We start from the raw sequence: 16,724 nt of genomic DNA on the forward strand, positions 1-16,724 counted from the left end.
GTGATGATATAATCAATGAATAAAAATAAAAACCCTTTCAGAAACATTCTTAATTTACATACTATGTCAAAAATGAGAGATAAATTTAAAGTTGCTTCTTCGTTATCCAAGTTTCTCCTTTCCACAAATAAGTTTAATTTTAACGAAAGCATAATAATGTATGGATGATTAATGGTAACACTTTTTAACTTTATATAATTCTTTTATGATTGTTAAAAATTATAATTTTAGTCATTTTTGCAATTCTCCATGTCCACGTAACAACTAATAAATGAAATAGTCAAACTGTCCAAAACATAAAAACAAAATAAATCAAATATATTTCTACACTGACAGCAAACATTTTGAATATTGAAATAAGTAAAAAAATTCAATTTATTTTCTAAAGTGATAAAAAACAACTAAATTTACTAAACTACTAAGTACTACTACCATGCACAAACACATTCAGTGTTACTTTTCATTTACTGATAAGAATGTTTAACATTATTCATAAACTGAACATTTTCACATGTACAGATAGGTTTTGCCACAACACCAGAACACAATTTTCAGTAATAAAATTAGTAAACATTGTATTTTAAAACTATGGAGACAATCTTCTCTTTTGGAAATATATATTATTGTCTTAATATTTTTGAACAGACTGTGCTACATAATAATAGCTTTGATATCATGGTAATAAAAGCTCACACTTCCTGTAGTTTAAATTGCTTTTTAAAACATAAGAACATTAATTATATTTGTAGCAGATAACTGTTGTGTATGTTTTTGGTATTAAGTAACTGGGCTGGTACAATGTAAGTCATAGTTTAGGAAAGACTGACTAAAGCACTAGCATATCTAAGTTCTGAAAAAAAATTAAAGTTGGGTGACAATAAATACTATATCTTAGTTTATTCCAACAACTTGGTTTAAAATTACATGAATATTAGTTAACTTGTACAAATTAATTACTTTATCAAATAAATGCACTTCCTGTCATTACAAAAGCAATATCACTGCATTTTATATATAAATATATACATATAGTTCACATAGAAAAAATTATATCACCAAAACATGTTTTACTTAACATTAAAAAGAACTGTTTTTGTGTTGACCTTTTCATCAGCACCATCTTCATCACTTAAGTCAGTAGAGCCATCTTCATGTGTTAAACGCCAATCAATGTTCACATTTTCAAACATAGTTTTCTTGTTCTGAAGAGCATGTTCAAGCTTTGCAAGATGGGGAGCAAGAGAGAAACAAACTGAATATCAATACCTTGAGACAGTTACAACAAAACTAAGGAAAACACCTACTTATAACACTGCAACATGTTCTAGTGCACCATGAAATTATAAACTTCAAAATATAAGAAAATGTCTTTAAAAATATTTTATAAATATAAAAAAAAACAATTATTGCACTGTTTTGAAAAATTGACTTAAACTATACAGACAGCACATCTATAAATAAAATATGAAATTATTGTACAAGTAGTCTAATAACATATCTAGTGGGAAACATTTTGGCAATAAAGTTAGAAAAACAACTTTTACTCTGCAAATTATAATAAAAACTTTTATTTTATCTGAGATTTTGTCACTTCAGATCCAACGAAGCCAGAAGTACAAGAACTTTATATGAAAATAGTATAAAATGTGATTATACTAGTTTAATATTTTATTGTTGTATCTTTTGTTTATCTCAATTTCATAAAAATGTTTGTTTTAAATGTACTCACCAGCTCTACACAAGTGTGAAATTTCTTTTCTCTGGCTATATCCAGTGGAGTTTTTCCCTCAGAGTTTTCTATCTGTGGATTGGCCCCACATCTCAAAAGTAATTTCATACATTCAGTTTGATTCTGTAAAGTGCTTACATGTAAGGGTGTATTGCCATGCTTGGTCTGTTTGTCTATACTGGAACTGTGAAAACAAATGTCAGTACAGTTAATATAGAATCTTAAAGGCTCAACAACTTGCAATGAATTTATAAACGTTCAACTTAAATCTTCACATTGAATTTTATAAACATAGTAGACTTAGTTAAACTAGTTCTCTTAATAAAATTATTAACTTTATATATATACACATATATAAACACATTTCTTTATACTCAGAACTATTCATTGTTTCTTTTCTGATGAATAATTGTCATAACAAAATTTGAAAAATAAAAATTCACACACACACACACACACACTACACACTTAAAAATAATTCAATTAATCCATACTATGACTCTTGAAAAACATAACAAGATGTAACCAGATATCTATGCCTAATGCAACAACTACTATATTATTAATTTGTTTGCTTGTTTTTGAACTTCATGCAAAGCTATGCAAGGGGTATCTGCACTAGCCATCCCTAATTTAACAGTGTGAGACTAGAGGGAAGGCAGCTAGTCATCACCACCCACTGCCAACTCTTGGGCAACTTTTTTGTCAAAGAATAGTGGGATTGACCATAACATAATGCCCCCACAGCTGAAAGGGCAAGCATGTTTGGTGTGACTGGGATTTGAAACCACAACCCTCAGATAACAAGTCGAATGCCTTAGTCCACCTGGCCATGCTGGGCCTATATTATTAGTATACTACTATGACAAAGGAAGTATACAAGTATAACTGACATAATAGTATCAATATTTCCATGGAGAATTGGTTCAAAATTACAATACCATTATTATAAAACCTGGCCATTCAAAAACCTATGTGATAATTGAAAGGGAATTATTTTTTTAATGAAATAAGTAAATAGTAGGTTTTTAAAACAGAACCCTAACAACATCTATTTCATACAGATAATGCCATTTCTTTTGAACATTCTATAAGTTCTTTACTTTTAATTAAATTATATTATTTTGAATATTATTACACTTATTAATGTCAAAATATATAAAAACAATGACTTTTCTGTACATGTACTAAACATTAAATCAAAACAGGTACTGCATAATTCAGACCTTTTGTCTTTTAACTTTTACACCAACAGAACTTTACATTGAAATCTAACAAAAACTGTACCATTTTAAAACTTTTGATACTAAAAAAAGTATTAATGAAGCATTTTGAATGATACTTTAGTTTCTCATAAAGTTAGTAAGAGATTTTGATATGACTTTTAACACACCAGTTATATGAAATTTGCATGTAATATCTAAACTGTCTATACTGACGAATTATAATGAATAATTATATTTCCACAGTCACCTCCAAAATCTAGGGTACTATTCATATCCCACATTATAGCCTGTCATGTGGGGAACCTTTTGATTCGTGCAGGGTTTTTCTATTTTGTTTGGTCTTGTTTTTGTTAATCAAAAATTATTGTTGCTCAGTGGTTTGGATTTGGTGTTTTTAACACAGTCCTTCCTTTTGATTTATTTTGCTTGACTGTTAAATATTATACACACACACATGTATATATAAAAAGAACTTCACTGTCAATAATTATAACCATATCAGTTTAATTACATCAAATGAGGGTGAAAATAGGGTGTTAACAACATCTTTTGAAGTAATATTTTCTAAATGATATTTCTGTACAAATATTATGTATAACACATACAAATTTGCTTGATTCCAAAAAACACTAATATTATAAAACTGCCAATAAAATTTACAAAAAGATTTAAGATAAATATAACAATTATATCATAAAACTTTGTTTTAAAGTAATATATGATAGTAAACAATAAACATGAATCTGTTCTTTCGTCAATTAACACTGCACTAAAGTACATTTAACACATTCAAATTCATGTTGTTTTTATATCATCAACTGTAATGAAATATAAACAAAAAAACTATGTTGTGGTAATAAATGTTTTTATCATGTTTTTGATATAAAAGAGCTGACCGTATGTATTATAGAACACCTTTTAATCCAATGCAATCTTCAAATTTCAAAAACTAACCTTTTATGTAGCTGTCTATATATGAATGTTCATTATGTTTTATTTGTAAATACAATGGATTATCATCACATGTAATAGGATTAAACTTTTTGATGAAATGACTGTATAATCAAGTAGTCTCATGAAAAATAAGTATCTGTTTTACTAATAAGAGATACATGCACAAACATAATGAAGTAACTGAACAACTTTTTGACTTTAATAAGTATATGATACTTGACTTTAAACAGCTAGTGATCCTTATTGGGTACTTAAAACAAGCATTAAATGATGAAAAAAGGATTTTAAATACATTTCATATCATGCTTTAAATAATTATTATTTCCCTTTGCTTCACATCTGGATCCTTCAACAACAGACTTACTCAGATTTCAAACCTTAGTTGAAAACTTGATGTCTCCTGTTACAACAATTTACATGTTTATATTTTTAAACATTTTTGCATGTCTGTAACTATAATTATTTAGTACTTCTTTCTGTGTTATCTGTATCACAACAATGGCTCTCACCTATTTTGTACAAGAAAATCAACTACATGGAGAGATGTTCCATCTTCCTGAGTAACAGCAACATGTAGACTAGTTTCACCTGTTTTCTGAAATATTATAAGATGAAAAGCAACAATGCATTTATTTTGTAAAACATTTATCCATGTTTAACTAATATTTCTGGTAAATTCTATAACTAGCTAAAGAACATACACTATATGCAAAATGGCAAAACATTATGTTTGCTACAAAACATAATTAATTGTAATAATATCTACAAAAGTTTGAAAAAGGTGCAGAAAAAAATCAATCTAAAAGAAGGTTTTGGATGAGTGAAAAATTTCCTACATGTTCTTGATTTATCCACAAGGCAGATCTGTAACAAGTGTGTAAAATAAAACAATGTTCTTATTAACCAACTTTCTTACACAGAGTTCCATCACTTTATTTATACAAACAAGAAGCAATCATAGGACAAGTACTTTAGATCAATCACATTGTAATTTCAAAGCAAGCAAGCTTAAAGAACTGAGTGATTTACAACATATGCTCAGACTGAATGGTTACTCAACCAGTTTTATTTTAGATACAGTTAAGAAGACTAAATATATATTGAAAAAAAGTAACACTACTTTTAAACAAGAAGACAAATGTTTGTCTTGGGTTATCCCTTACAGAAAAAACAACAATTAGCTGTTTAATAAACAAGCTTACCTATAAAAACTGTACAAAGATTAGATAAGCTACATAAACAAGAGTTAATATGATTAGCATCAAATATATGGAAGAAAGGGATAAATGTACAGTATACAATACAATTTACAGAATAACTCGTAAAATATGAAATGTATTTTACATTAGTGAAACATCTCTTGTATTACATGATAAACTTATTGATATGCAAGGTCTTTGAATCAAATGAAGTAAATAATGAGTGTGATAGATGGTCATTACTTAGAAAAGCATGTCAGACAAATATTCTTTGAGCAGAAATTCTGGGAACAGCTGATGCTTTTCCGGATCTTAAATACAAAGAAGCTTCCTTGAGCTCAAAATTCAAGTCACAAATCAATCAAGATAATGGATACACAATATGCTATAATATTTTTTCCATGTTTATATTACCAATATTTAACTTTTTGGCATCTAATATATAAATATTAAGGTCTATATTATTATTAATAATTTGTTTTAATTTTACATGCTTGGTCATCATCAAAATAAATATTACTGTACACATTATTTCTTCTTCTAGATTTTTGTTACAGTATAGAATAAATTTAAGGTTTAAGACTTGTTACAGTATAGAATAAATTTAAGGTTTAACACTTGTTACAGTCACTATGAGCCAACCAGCTTAAGTGGAAGGTTATTTATGAAGACATACAAACAAAAAATTACCAAAATTTAAAGTAATTTTCTTCAAAATATAAGAGAATTTTAAGAAAAAAAAGTTAAATGCATTAATAACAATAATAAGAGAAATAAGAGAAATAACAGTAATATATTATCAATAGGATGGTAAACTATTTCTAAGATGTCAAGTATTTATAGTGATAAAAGTCACTAGAATGTCAATGATGACTTTTTGAAACTTAAGTTGATAATTTGTTGGAAAGAAATAATATTTAAAAAATGAAATTATGAATTGTTAAGACTTTCACAAATAATACAGGCTCTGAATGTATTTAATTCAAGTGTTAATAAGCTCAAGATAAAAATCACATATTTTCATACTGGTATTAGAAAATTTTCCCAGCAATCATAGTAGGGTTAAAATACATCCTTTACTTAAGGAAGGTTTGATCATTGAGGCTAATAATTACCAATGAATTTCATGATTTAACAGAATGAACATGTCATTTAATGGGAATTTAATTAAAACTGAATAACAGGGCTGAAAGAACATTTTTTAACAGGCAGAAATAGATGGGGTATCATGTACCAATTTTGCAAATCATGGTAAAAAAACTGTATGCATACGATGGAAAAGTTTAATCATCAGTAGTTCTTGTATATATTTTACTGGTATGTTTGACTGCTTTTTTTCATTAAATGTTTTCTGTATAAATCAGTAAATAACACTGTATGTTACAAAATCATAAATACAGTAAAAACTTATAATCCAAAGTGAAATCTAGTATCAAATACTCAAATTAAAATAACTAACCTATTATTGTAACCATAATGTAATTAACTGCCAGGATCATATGATTACACATATGCCATTTAATTTTGCTTCATTTATAACTGACTTGATTATTAAGGTTGAATAAAAATGTTTAAGGTCTATTTATGACTGATTCATGCTGATTGTTTTTATTACAAAAGTCTATAATGAATATGGAAAAACTGCAAAATGTATCAAGAGTATTTTATAAAATGTTTCACTTTAAAATCAACGAGTGTTGTTTTTAAAAGAAAATGAGTAATTAAGTTATCAAAAAAAAAACTGTACTGTAATTAAGCAAATATAGTACCCAGGCACATGCAATTAGGTGTATATTTATCAGCAACTTATCATAATATTTGACTATTAAAGTTTTCTCACTGCCAACTGAAAATGTTTGTGTATATATGTGTAAAATTTACCATAACTTAACATTTTAACACTCCTACGAAAAGACGTTTTTAGTCCTGATTTCTCCAAGCACGTTCCCCTGGCTGTGGTTTTGCTAGATAGTAGATAGGGACAGTGAGAATCTCGTTAATCCATTCATTAATGGATTTAAATGGCAATTTCATTTAAATACAAAATTATTAGCCTAATATTAATAACCTTTCAAGTTGCTCTGGGGCCTATTAGGCCCCACTTTTCGTAGGAGTGTTAAAATACAAAACTGTTGACACAGTAACAGAAACACTGTTATACAAAGTTGTGTTGAATAAGTAGATTATTAAGTAATTCAAACAGTACATATAACTGTTTGTACTTTTATCTAGTAGTACGTAAAACAATTAGTTCAACTGCATTCAAATATACAATGTTCCTATAATACTTATAGGTACTAAAAATGACTTTCTTTAAATTGGCACATGACAGTATGATTCAATAAAAGTTTTGGGTAGAAAGGTGAAAGTTAACTGAGGTACAAAAATTCAAAATATACTCGTAATTTGTGGTTTTGGAATTGTAGGGTTAAATAAAAGTAACAAGTAATTTCTTCTAAATATTACAATATAAGAATTAAAAAAAACTAGTAATATAAACAGAAGGATTTCATAATCTGTTGATAACAAAATGATAAGTACCTAAAGCTTACAGCTCCTTCTTCCACTATTGATGTTATTCTACATTTTAACTATGATCATATTTAACTGCAATGCAATTTACACTCAAAAAAAGGTTTTTAGACAAAATCACCAAGATCAGTGATTTCCCTCCTTTCTCTTCATGTGCCTTACAAAATCCATTAAATTTCCACATATGATGATTTATTTATACTTGTTTGAGTTATTCAAGGCATGAAGTTCAATGGCTACATCTGCAAATAATATAGAATACATTCCCATTTACACTTGTATTTTGTAAAAAAATCTTCTATGTTGACTTGAATGCACAGTTTTATGCTTTGTCTCTATAGGGCCATATTCCAGTGGCATCAAATCCATATAAAGATGGTATTCCTTCACAACATGTTAACTTGACTATAAAGTTGTAAACAAGAATTGTTGAAGCTTTTGCAAGCATAAATCAATGTAAATTATCTTGTTTACATTAAAATGGAGGTTCCTAATTAACATGCAATGGACTGTTGTGTAGTGGTGATATTTCTGGTGGCATTGTTTAAACCTATTTCATTATTACCAGTGTATGAATGGAAGTCACTTGTAAAATGGAATGTTTTTTTACCTGACATAATTTCTTCCCTGTGTTTAGTAACAATGTTCAACAATAAGGATATCCTTTTCTTCAGAATACTAAACTTCATGCTTTAATTCCTTTTATATTTATAAAATAGCAAAACTTTATGTTGGAAATACCTTTAATGTGACTTTGTCAGAAGAAATAAAGTTTAATTAAGCACTATTTAGACTAGCAAATAACCACATAAAAATATCAGAGCTTTTAACCTGTGTAGTTGCAAGCTTAAAGATGGTTGGAAGTTTGTGGGTTTTTTTTTGTTTTTTTTCAAATCATGAACAACTTTTTAAAGAAGAGTAAAATCAGTCCTTAAAACTAAAAATATAATATAATAAATATTTCTAAATATAAAATATCCACAATGAAATTATCATCAAAATTTGGAAATAAAATTTGGTATATAAAGAATTAGACAAGCAAAATATATTTTGTTCTTACTGCTTGGCTAATAAAGTTTTTGTTATATAAAATAAGTATTACACACTGCTTCCCTCCCATCCTTTATTTCATGAATTAAAAACTATACTGTTCCAATGTTTTTTATCCAAATAAAGAAGAAGAAAATTAAAAATGTATTCAATTAATAGAAGCAGAAGTTACACTTTTGCTGGATAAGATTTTTCTGGTATTAACAAGGATATAAAAATCAAATATTAACAAAAACCTTTCTCATTAATGCAAAAATTGTATAATGTAATGGGTTTTAATAAGGTTTGGAGTATTTGAATAATCAAATAACCAGAATATGTAATGACTAATATTAAAGATTGAAGTCAATTCTATATTACACAAAATAAAATATCTGAAATTTCAGAACCAAAGTTTCCATAGAATAAAAAAAAAAGTTACAAAACCAATCTTAATGTTCAAACTCAAAATCACTTTTGTAAATGCCTGTAGTATATAAGATATAGTAAATACTAAAGTAATTGTAAAATAATTCAAAACAATCAAAATAACATCTGAAGATCTGAAAGAACTAATCCAAATGATGGAATTAAAACTTATTGAGAATGTAAATATTAAAACATAACAGAAAGGTAACTTCTAAAAGGCCAACTTTAACAAACATTTCAAATACCATGGAACTATTTTCTCAAGTCAACTTACACTATTTGGAAGCACCCATGTAAGGTCAGCTCCTTCAACAAATGCTTGAAGAAGCTGATACAAATGTCTTGACGTAACAGCAATTTCAAGATCATTTCTAAGATCTTTTTCATCTGTACATGTTCTAATGGCAAACTTCTTTTCTACATACTTTGCTCGAATAAAGTCACACCTTTCTTCCCTAACATAATGTTTAATAAACAAAAATCTTAACACTTATACAATGTAATTAACGTCTATCCCATTCCATTATGAAACAGAAATATTCAAAGTATAACTTATAACATGAAGTAAAGGATTTCTGTTTTCTCATAACTTTTACCCTGCTTTACAAAGTATAAGCACTGGATAATAACTAGTTTGTCATCATTTCATGACCATAATTTATTTATAAGTTAAGGTACTGACTTCACTAAACACCAGCAAATACATCAAGGTTTTATTACTTTTTTACATGTTAAATTTTCAATTTTTTTACCTCAAATGCCCATCTTTTTTACCATTTTGTTAAAAGTTACAATGTTTTTCAACCTTTAATACTTCAGTATAGTAAAAAAAAGTTAAAATAACATGTGGGCTCACATACAATAAATTTAATATTAACAGCTCAAAAAAAAAAAAAAGAGAAGATAACTACATAAAACAAACCCACAAAGGCTTACCATGAAGAAAACATTCCTGTTCACTAAGAATATTGAGTTACATATAGAAGTTATAATGCAACTGTTTAGAGACTCAATCTTTCTTCGAACACATAGTAATTACAAAAATGTGCATTATACATACAAGTACAATGGGAGGGTCATATGTTACTGTACTGTTGGTAGAGTTCATATTACATGGTTAACATTAAAGAAAATATTATGAAGACAATAAATATCAATGTAATTATTTATTGTTTCAGAGTAATAGTTATAAATTAAAATATGTTCTAAGTAAGATAGAGGGATTAGTCAAATTTACCTCACCTTGCATATACTTGTATTACTTTTGGTTCATGATTCTAAAATGCTATAAAAATTAATTCAATAACTCACTTTTTTAAATTAAAGTTTCATTTTGAATAAATATCAATTACTTTATGTCCTTAAAACATAGTAATAGGCTTACAAATAATCAGAACATATGCAAAACCTGGTACATAAATGGTCTCTAAATTTCTTTCTGTTCACTGCAGCTGATACATAGATTCTTAGTTTTAAAATTCCTACATGAAGCACTGGATTGTAAATATTTGAAGTAGTGTTGTCTTTCTACCTTCTACTATATACTGCCATACAGTAAGTCAATTACTTCTACTCTTTGTGTGTCAGTTTCCCTCAAGATGTCAGACTAACCTGAACAACATTTCACTGCCATATAAGTATGTGACAATGATGCTTTGGAAAGATTTACTAGACAGTACCCAGTTACGAGTTGATGCAGTGAACTAAGAAAAACAAAATTTAGAGACTGCATTGAGCAGGTTAAAAACTCAACAAAAATATAAAACAAGATTTATGTATTATGTTTAAAACACAGATTCATCTAAAGTTATTCATTACAAAACATACCTGTAGATACACAATTTAGAGCACAAAAATAATCTTACATTGAGCTATCAGAAGAAGGCTTTCTGACTTGATTTAGTGTTGCTTCCATCACATCATTAAACCCAGCATTACTCATTACCCTGGCTAGCTGCAAGTTAGAATAAAATTTACAAGTTAAACATTTTTAAAAATTACTACTTTAAATACAAAATCATATTCATTTTATTACATTCTTAAAAACAAGAAAGTGTCTGTGCCAAAAGTCACTTTTTATAATTTTTCTGTATAATACTTCCTTTTCCTCACAAAAATTAGTCTGTGGTCAATTCTATACAAATAGTTCATTTGATCAGTTTTCTAATATATTTCAAAGTAAAAACATTTCATCATATTTGATTTCATTTATGTGTTACTCAGTATAAAATACTCAGTATAAAAATGTCCCTTAATATTAAATGACAATGTGAATTTTTCCCCTTTAACTGACAACACTTTGTACTAAAAACAGTATTCATACCGTGAAAAAAAATGTATTAAAACAGGAAAAAACACAGTAAATTCTTAGACAAAAAATATATTTATACACAACCTAACAACAAGCAAACACCTCCCAATAAATACAGACTGACCTATATGAACACATATAGGTGTAGCTCAGTAAAGAACAACAGCCATGCCATGAATGAAAGGATCCTGGGAATTAACCAAATTTTGTACAAGATTGCATAAATAAGCAGCCAATGTCAGCATGAAATCAGATAGATTACAATACTCTAGTTCATAGTTTAAAGTAATGGTGCAGTTCTATTCACACTGGAAAACCATAATTTCTATACAATCTAACAGCCTAATCCACTAGAACAAATTTTTTAGTACCTTGCTGAGAACTTTGGAGAATAACCTACAACAAAGAGTCATCACTGTTACAAGACAGATGCACATGTGCCCTACTGCCATCAGAACTTATCTTCAATGCTATTCTTCACTCCAGAAAATACCATATATCAACAACAGAGGGATTCATAGATGCTATTATATCCTTCATGTGTTTTAAGACATGGAATTCCTTCAAACATATCCAGATTTGCACATTTCTCAGCCACTGGATGCACTGAGTTGCAGCAATTGTCTTCTAAGGAAATTTTCATTGAACCATCTGCATTCCAAAAATAAAATACAGAATGTATTTAAGTTATGATATGGATACCATATGAGCAGATAGATTATCGCAGCTGGTGATATACTGAAGAATGGCCAATGTTGTTCAATACATCAGATTTCTTGAGCAAGGTTTTCTGTTTAAATTATCCATCAGATTACAAACGCAAAACAAGACAAGGTTCCTACACTTTAATCCATAAACAAAATTCAAGAATATTTTATTGACTTAAGAATTACATTTTTTTTTACAACTTCTAGCATAAAGTTGGTGATCAATAACTATAACATTGCATTTAAAACTATAAACACCCACTGTCAATAATCTAAATGAGCTATTAACATATGGTTAAGAGTGTGGCTCAGTGCAAAACATTTGTCATCACAGATGTTTTTAAATAGAAAAACATAATATTTCTACTAATTACTGTAAATCCCCACACTCTCATGTTTTTTGTAGTGATTCTGGTAAATAATGTCGAGTGCTGCTTTTGACATATTCATTGATAAACATTAATTCTGGGAAGGGAAAACATATACAAATTTGACATTTAACATTTTTTATGAACCAATGATTTCCAAAATAAGTATAAAAATTGTCTACTTGTATACTTTTTTTGCCAATTTAAGCACATTATAAATCATCATGAGACCACAACCTTATGGCCACTTTGTTTATTTTGATGTCTGTGCCACACCAAGTTCTGTTTATTGCCTCACGAACATGAAAGCTTTAGTTATAAACACTACTGCCTAAACATAAAAAGATGAAAGACATGTAAAGTTGTAAGAGCTTTGTTTTGGAATACATCTGATTTATAACAATACATTTTTAGATGATCACTACATTAAAATATAATTTAAGGTTTCCCATACATTCTCCAGAAATATTGATAGCAGAAGTGATTTCAACATAGTTACAACACTGAAACCAAGTTATTAAGCTATCATTGAAAGATATAACTGACAATATGACCATCAATACACTAACACTTTAAGCATTATGTTACACGAGTTAAGTTTGAGACTTACCCAAGAATCACTTCAGTTAAATCAATATACTGTTAACTTGAGTGGCAAGTCACAAACACAAGTTTATCAACATCTAATTATGGAATTTTCTAATTAGACTGATGACATATAATGTAAAATCTGTCAGTGATACATAATTTTACAATTTAAACTAAACATGTTGGCAACTAGTGATGTCAGTTACCAATAAAACACATTTCAGGTTCTTAGATTTTTATATATTTTATATTTCCCAATTCTATGCAGATTTCTTGAACATTGTCAATAATGCACAGAAACTCTGAGCTTATGGCTCATTCAATCAAAGTCACAAAAATAGCTTGAAGATAATAACATTACAACTCTTCCTATGCCAAGCAATTCACCAGATATAAATATTATCAAACGTGTGTAGTTCATCATTGATTGTTCCCTGCAAGAGATCCAAAAGTAACCAATATCTGGAGCATCATTCCATACAGTTTTTCACGAGGAGCAACATGCAATCCTAAAGACCCAAATTTCATGTTGTAAATATATCACTATATACCTGCCTTAACCCTATGTGTATTACTGAGGGTGGAAAAGTGTGTGACACTTCTTACAGAGTGCTATTCAACATGGTACTACATATTCAATGTTAGAAGTATCAGCTATTCCTTTCATACCACATTGCTGATTTAGTAATGGTTCATGAGAAAAGAAGGTAAATACTGGATATAATATAAAGTGATATGAAAAGACTGTTGATATGTATTTCAGATGTTTCACAATTTATTGGAAATACAATATGCATATTGTACGGTGGAGAAAAGAATTTTAATTTTCAGATGAATATCAATTTGCACTCCAACTCTTTACATCTGTTTTTTTGGCATACAACACTACACTTGACAAAAACCTTACAACATTTTATGCAGAAAAACAATAAATTCTGAATTATAGTCAACATTTCCTCTTTCAATGTAAAACTGGTCCAAAGAACCAACCCCATAAAAATTTGGTTAACTACTGTATAGGCAAAATACACTAAACATAATGGTAATATTGCACCCTTTATTTTAAATTTATTTCATTAAATGCATTTTTTTTATGTGCATGTTTATTTATTTAGTAGCTGTATGTAACTTTTACACAAAAAACATATTAAATAATTTTTCAATTATCGATTGTTTTTTTTAATTCTACATTTACATTTTATTACACTCTTAGTACTTAAAAGTACTAAGTAAACTACACAATTGATGATATGACACATTAAAAGCTTATCTATAAGAGTAACTGATATATAACTTCTCTCATAATACCATAATCATTGCATACTATAAACTTAAAGCTACAGTTGTAATTGCCCTTATCATAACATTGTTAGTTTCTGTGAGCTGGTATAATGATTTAAGGTTTTTTCTCACTTGAATCCAAGTGTAAAGCAGTTTAACAAATAATAGCAAATTACACATAGAATTTTGTAAATTAGCTCAAATATTTTTATTTTTGAAAAAAAGCATAAAAGATAGAACTAAGAGCTCTACAGTATTTATTAAATTGAAATAAACTAAGGAAATACAAAACAGTCAGATCATAAGAAACAAACTTAATTGCACAAATTAAAACACACATATTAAATTCATAAACATTTTTTCAAACTAATATTATGATGCAAGGAGACTAGTACCTTGCAGTAGGTGATACCACACACAAATTACATACAAAGGTTGCTGAAAAAATGCTCTAGTCCATTCATTTTACTTCAACAGATCAAAAACTTGGGACTTTTCAATATTTTATGAAGAATAAATGGACAAACTCAAAAATGTGTAGTATTCAAAATATACCTTTAAAAAGAAAGTTTTATGAAACAAAACATCAAGTTTGACTTCATACTTCATATACAGATCTTTTGTACGACACGTTTTAAAACTACAGTACATTTTAAGGACACGTGCAAAGGAATGTTTAAAGCTCAGTTCAGTGAATTCGTATCTAACTGTACTTCACCATAACATGTAATAACGCACACTTTGATTCTATATAATGAAATTTTTAAGGATACACACAAAGGAACATTTGGAGCTCAGTTCAATGAATTCGCGTCTATCTATATTTAACTATAACATGTGACAATACAGGTTTTTATCCTGTGTAATATAGAAAAAAAAATATTATACATTAAAAATCCATCTGCATATAAATTATCATATATTAATATTCACATTACTTACCAACAGTTGAGATGTTCCTATATTATCAAGTGTCAGTGACTGAATTCTTGAAATGTGAACTCCTAGATCCCGATGAATTCCCGAGCATTCAATACATGTAAGAATCCCAAAATTTGTGGATAACCATGTTGGATCTACATTAGAAACAAATTGTGTGTTTTGTGATGATGGGCAAAAAAAAAATCATAACTGTTCCTGCAACACCAGCTATTTACTAAATCTGGAAGCTTTGTTTGATTAAGTGCAAGACTACATAATGGGCTATCTGCACCATAAGGAATCATAAACCAAATTTCTGTGTTTTAGCTCATAAACATACCACTGACAGATTAGGGGGCAAATTAAAAGGATTTGGGGAAAAAGACTTATCATGTATTACACATTCTTTCCCAAATTTTTTTATTGTTTCTTTTAGATATATAAACAGACACACAAACACTATATTTTATTTAACACGATGTACAATGATAAATCACTGATTCAAATACAGAAAAAAAAATGACTTTATTGAGTATGTTTCCTTCTTATTAAAGACAATGCAATTCAGTATTTTTATAATTTACGATTATTCATACATGGCAGAGAGAAGTTACATGTTTATTATTTTCAGAACATATAGTTGACTTAGAATTAATTTGTTACCCTCAAAATTTCATTACATATTTTAATTATTTCTTAAATGGCTCAATACCTCATTACATACCTTTTGTTGAATTACAATCACAGCACCGATCATTGCCTGGCAGTCGCTGTATTTGCCGAATGATACTCTGTTGAAGCTCTAAAAGGCTGTGATTTAGTTTGTCTCCATTTGGCTGCCCAGTGTCATCGAAGGCTTTCCGTGCGCTCCCTCTTTACAGTTAACCAAAACTGACATCCAACTAGAAGAAAAAATACATAAAACAGAATAATTTCTTAGTTTATCATCCTAATTTCAGTCATTTATAAATATTTTTACTCATGTTTTGCTGGTAATCTTAAATTGACAGTTTTAAGTTTAAAATAAATCCTTCACAATTACTTAATTTTAGACTTTATTTTGATTTCATACAAATTCTCAGTATGTACCATTTACTCTTACTCTTTTTCTGACAAAAAAGCCAATATTATATATTTAAGGTACTCTATTTCAAAACATTAATTTCAACTTACGCATCCATTTCAACATCATCTTCAGCTTGAAAATGGTATGTTCTGTTATCTGTTTTAGAAACACTTTAGTTTATAATGCTTTTCAATAAAAATTTGTAAATTCAGAAGTAGTAATTTTCTATCACTGTCAAAATATTCGAATTATGAGTACAGCTATAAAATATGGAATAATTCTATTTAATAAGCAAATCAAATATTTCCAACTTTTAAACAAATTATTTGCATTTATTTTTTTTAATAATAAATTTAAGATTAAGCACGTTATATTTTTGTTTAC

At 28.2% G+C, this 16,724-nt stretch overlaps 1 protein-coding gene across 1 annotated transcript in view; it reads right to left on the reverse strand.

Annotated features, from left to right (window-relative positions):
* Positions 1-16,724, reverse strand: part of LOC143252683 (arfGAP with SH3 domain, ANK repeat and PH domain-containing protein-like) — a 97,527-nt gene that overhangs the window by 19,168 nt on the left and 61,635 nt on the right. Inside the window, 9 exon segments of the mRNA XM_076505205.1 lie at positions 1,104-1,220; positions 1,730-1,913; positions 4,419-4,504; positions 9,373-9,553; positions 10,964-11,052; positions 15,296-15,429; positions 15,999-16,139; positions 16,142-16,176; positions 16,448-16,496. Of these exon segments, the coding sequence (XP_076361320.1) occupies positions 1,104-1,220; positions 1,730-1,913; positions 4,419-4,504; positions 9,373-9,553; positions 10,964-11,052; positions 15,296-15,429; positions 15,999-16,139; positions 16,142-16,176; positions 16,448-16,496 (1,016 nt within the window).

Source organism: Tachypleus tridentatus, chromosome 6, assembly GCF_004210375.1.
Source record: "Tachypleus tridentatus isolate NWPU-2018 chromosome 6, ASM421037v1, whole genome shotgun sequence".
Taxonomy (NCBI): domain Eukaryota; kingdom Metazoa; phylum Arthropoda; class Merostomata; order Xiphosura; family Limulidae; genus Tachypleus; species Tachypleus tridentatus.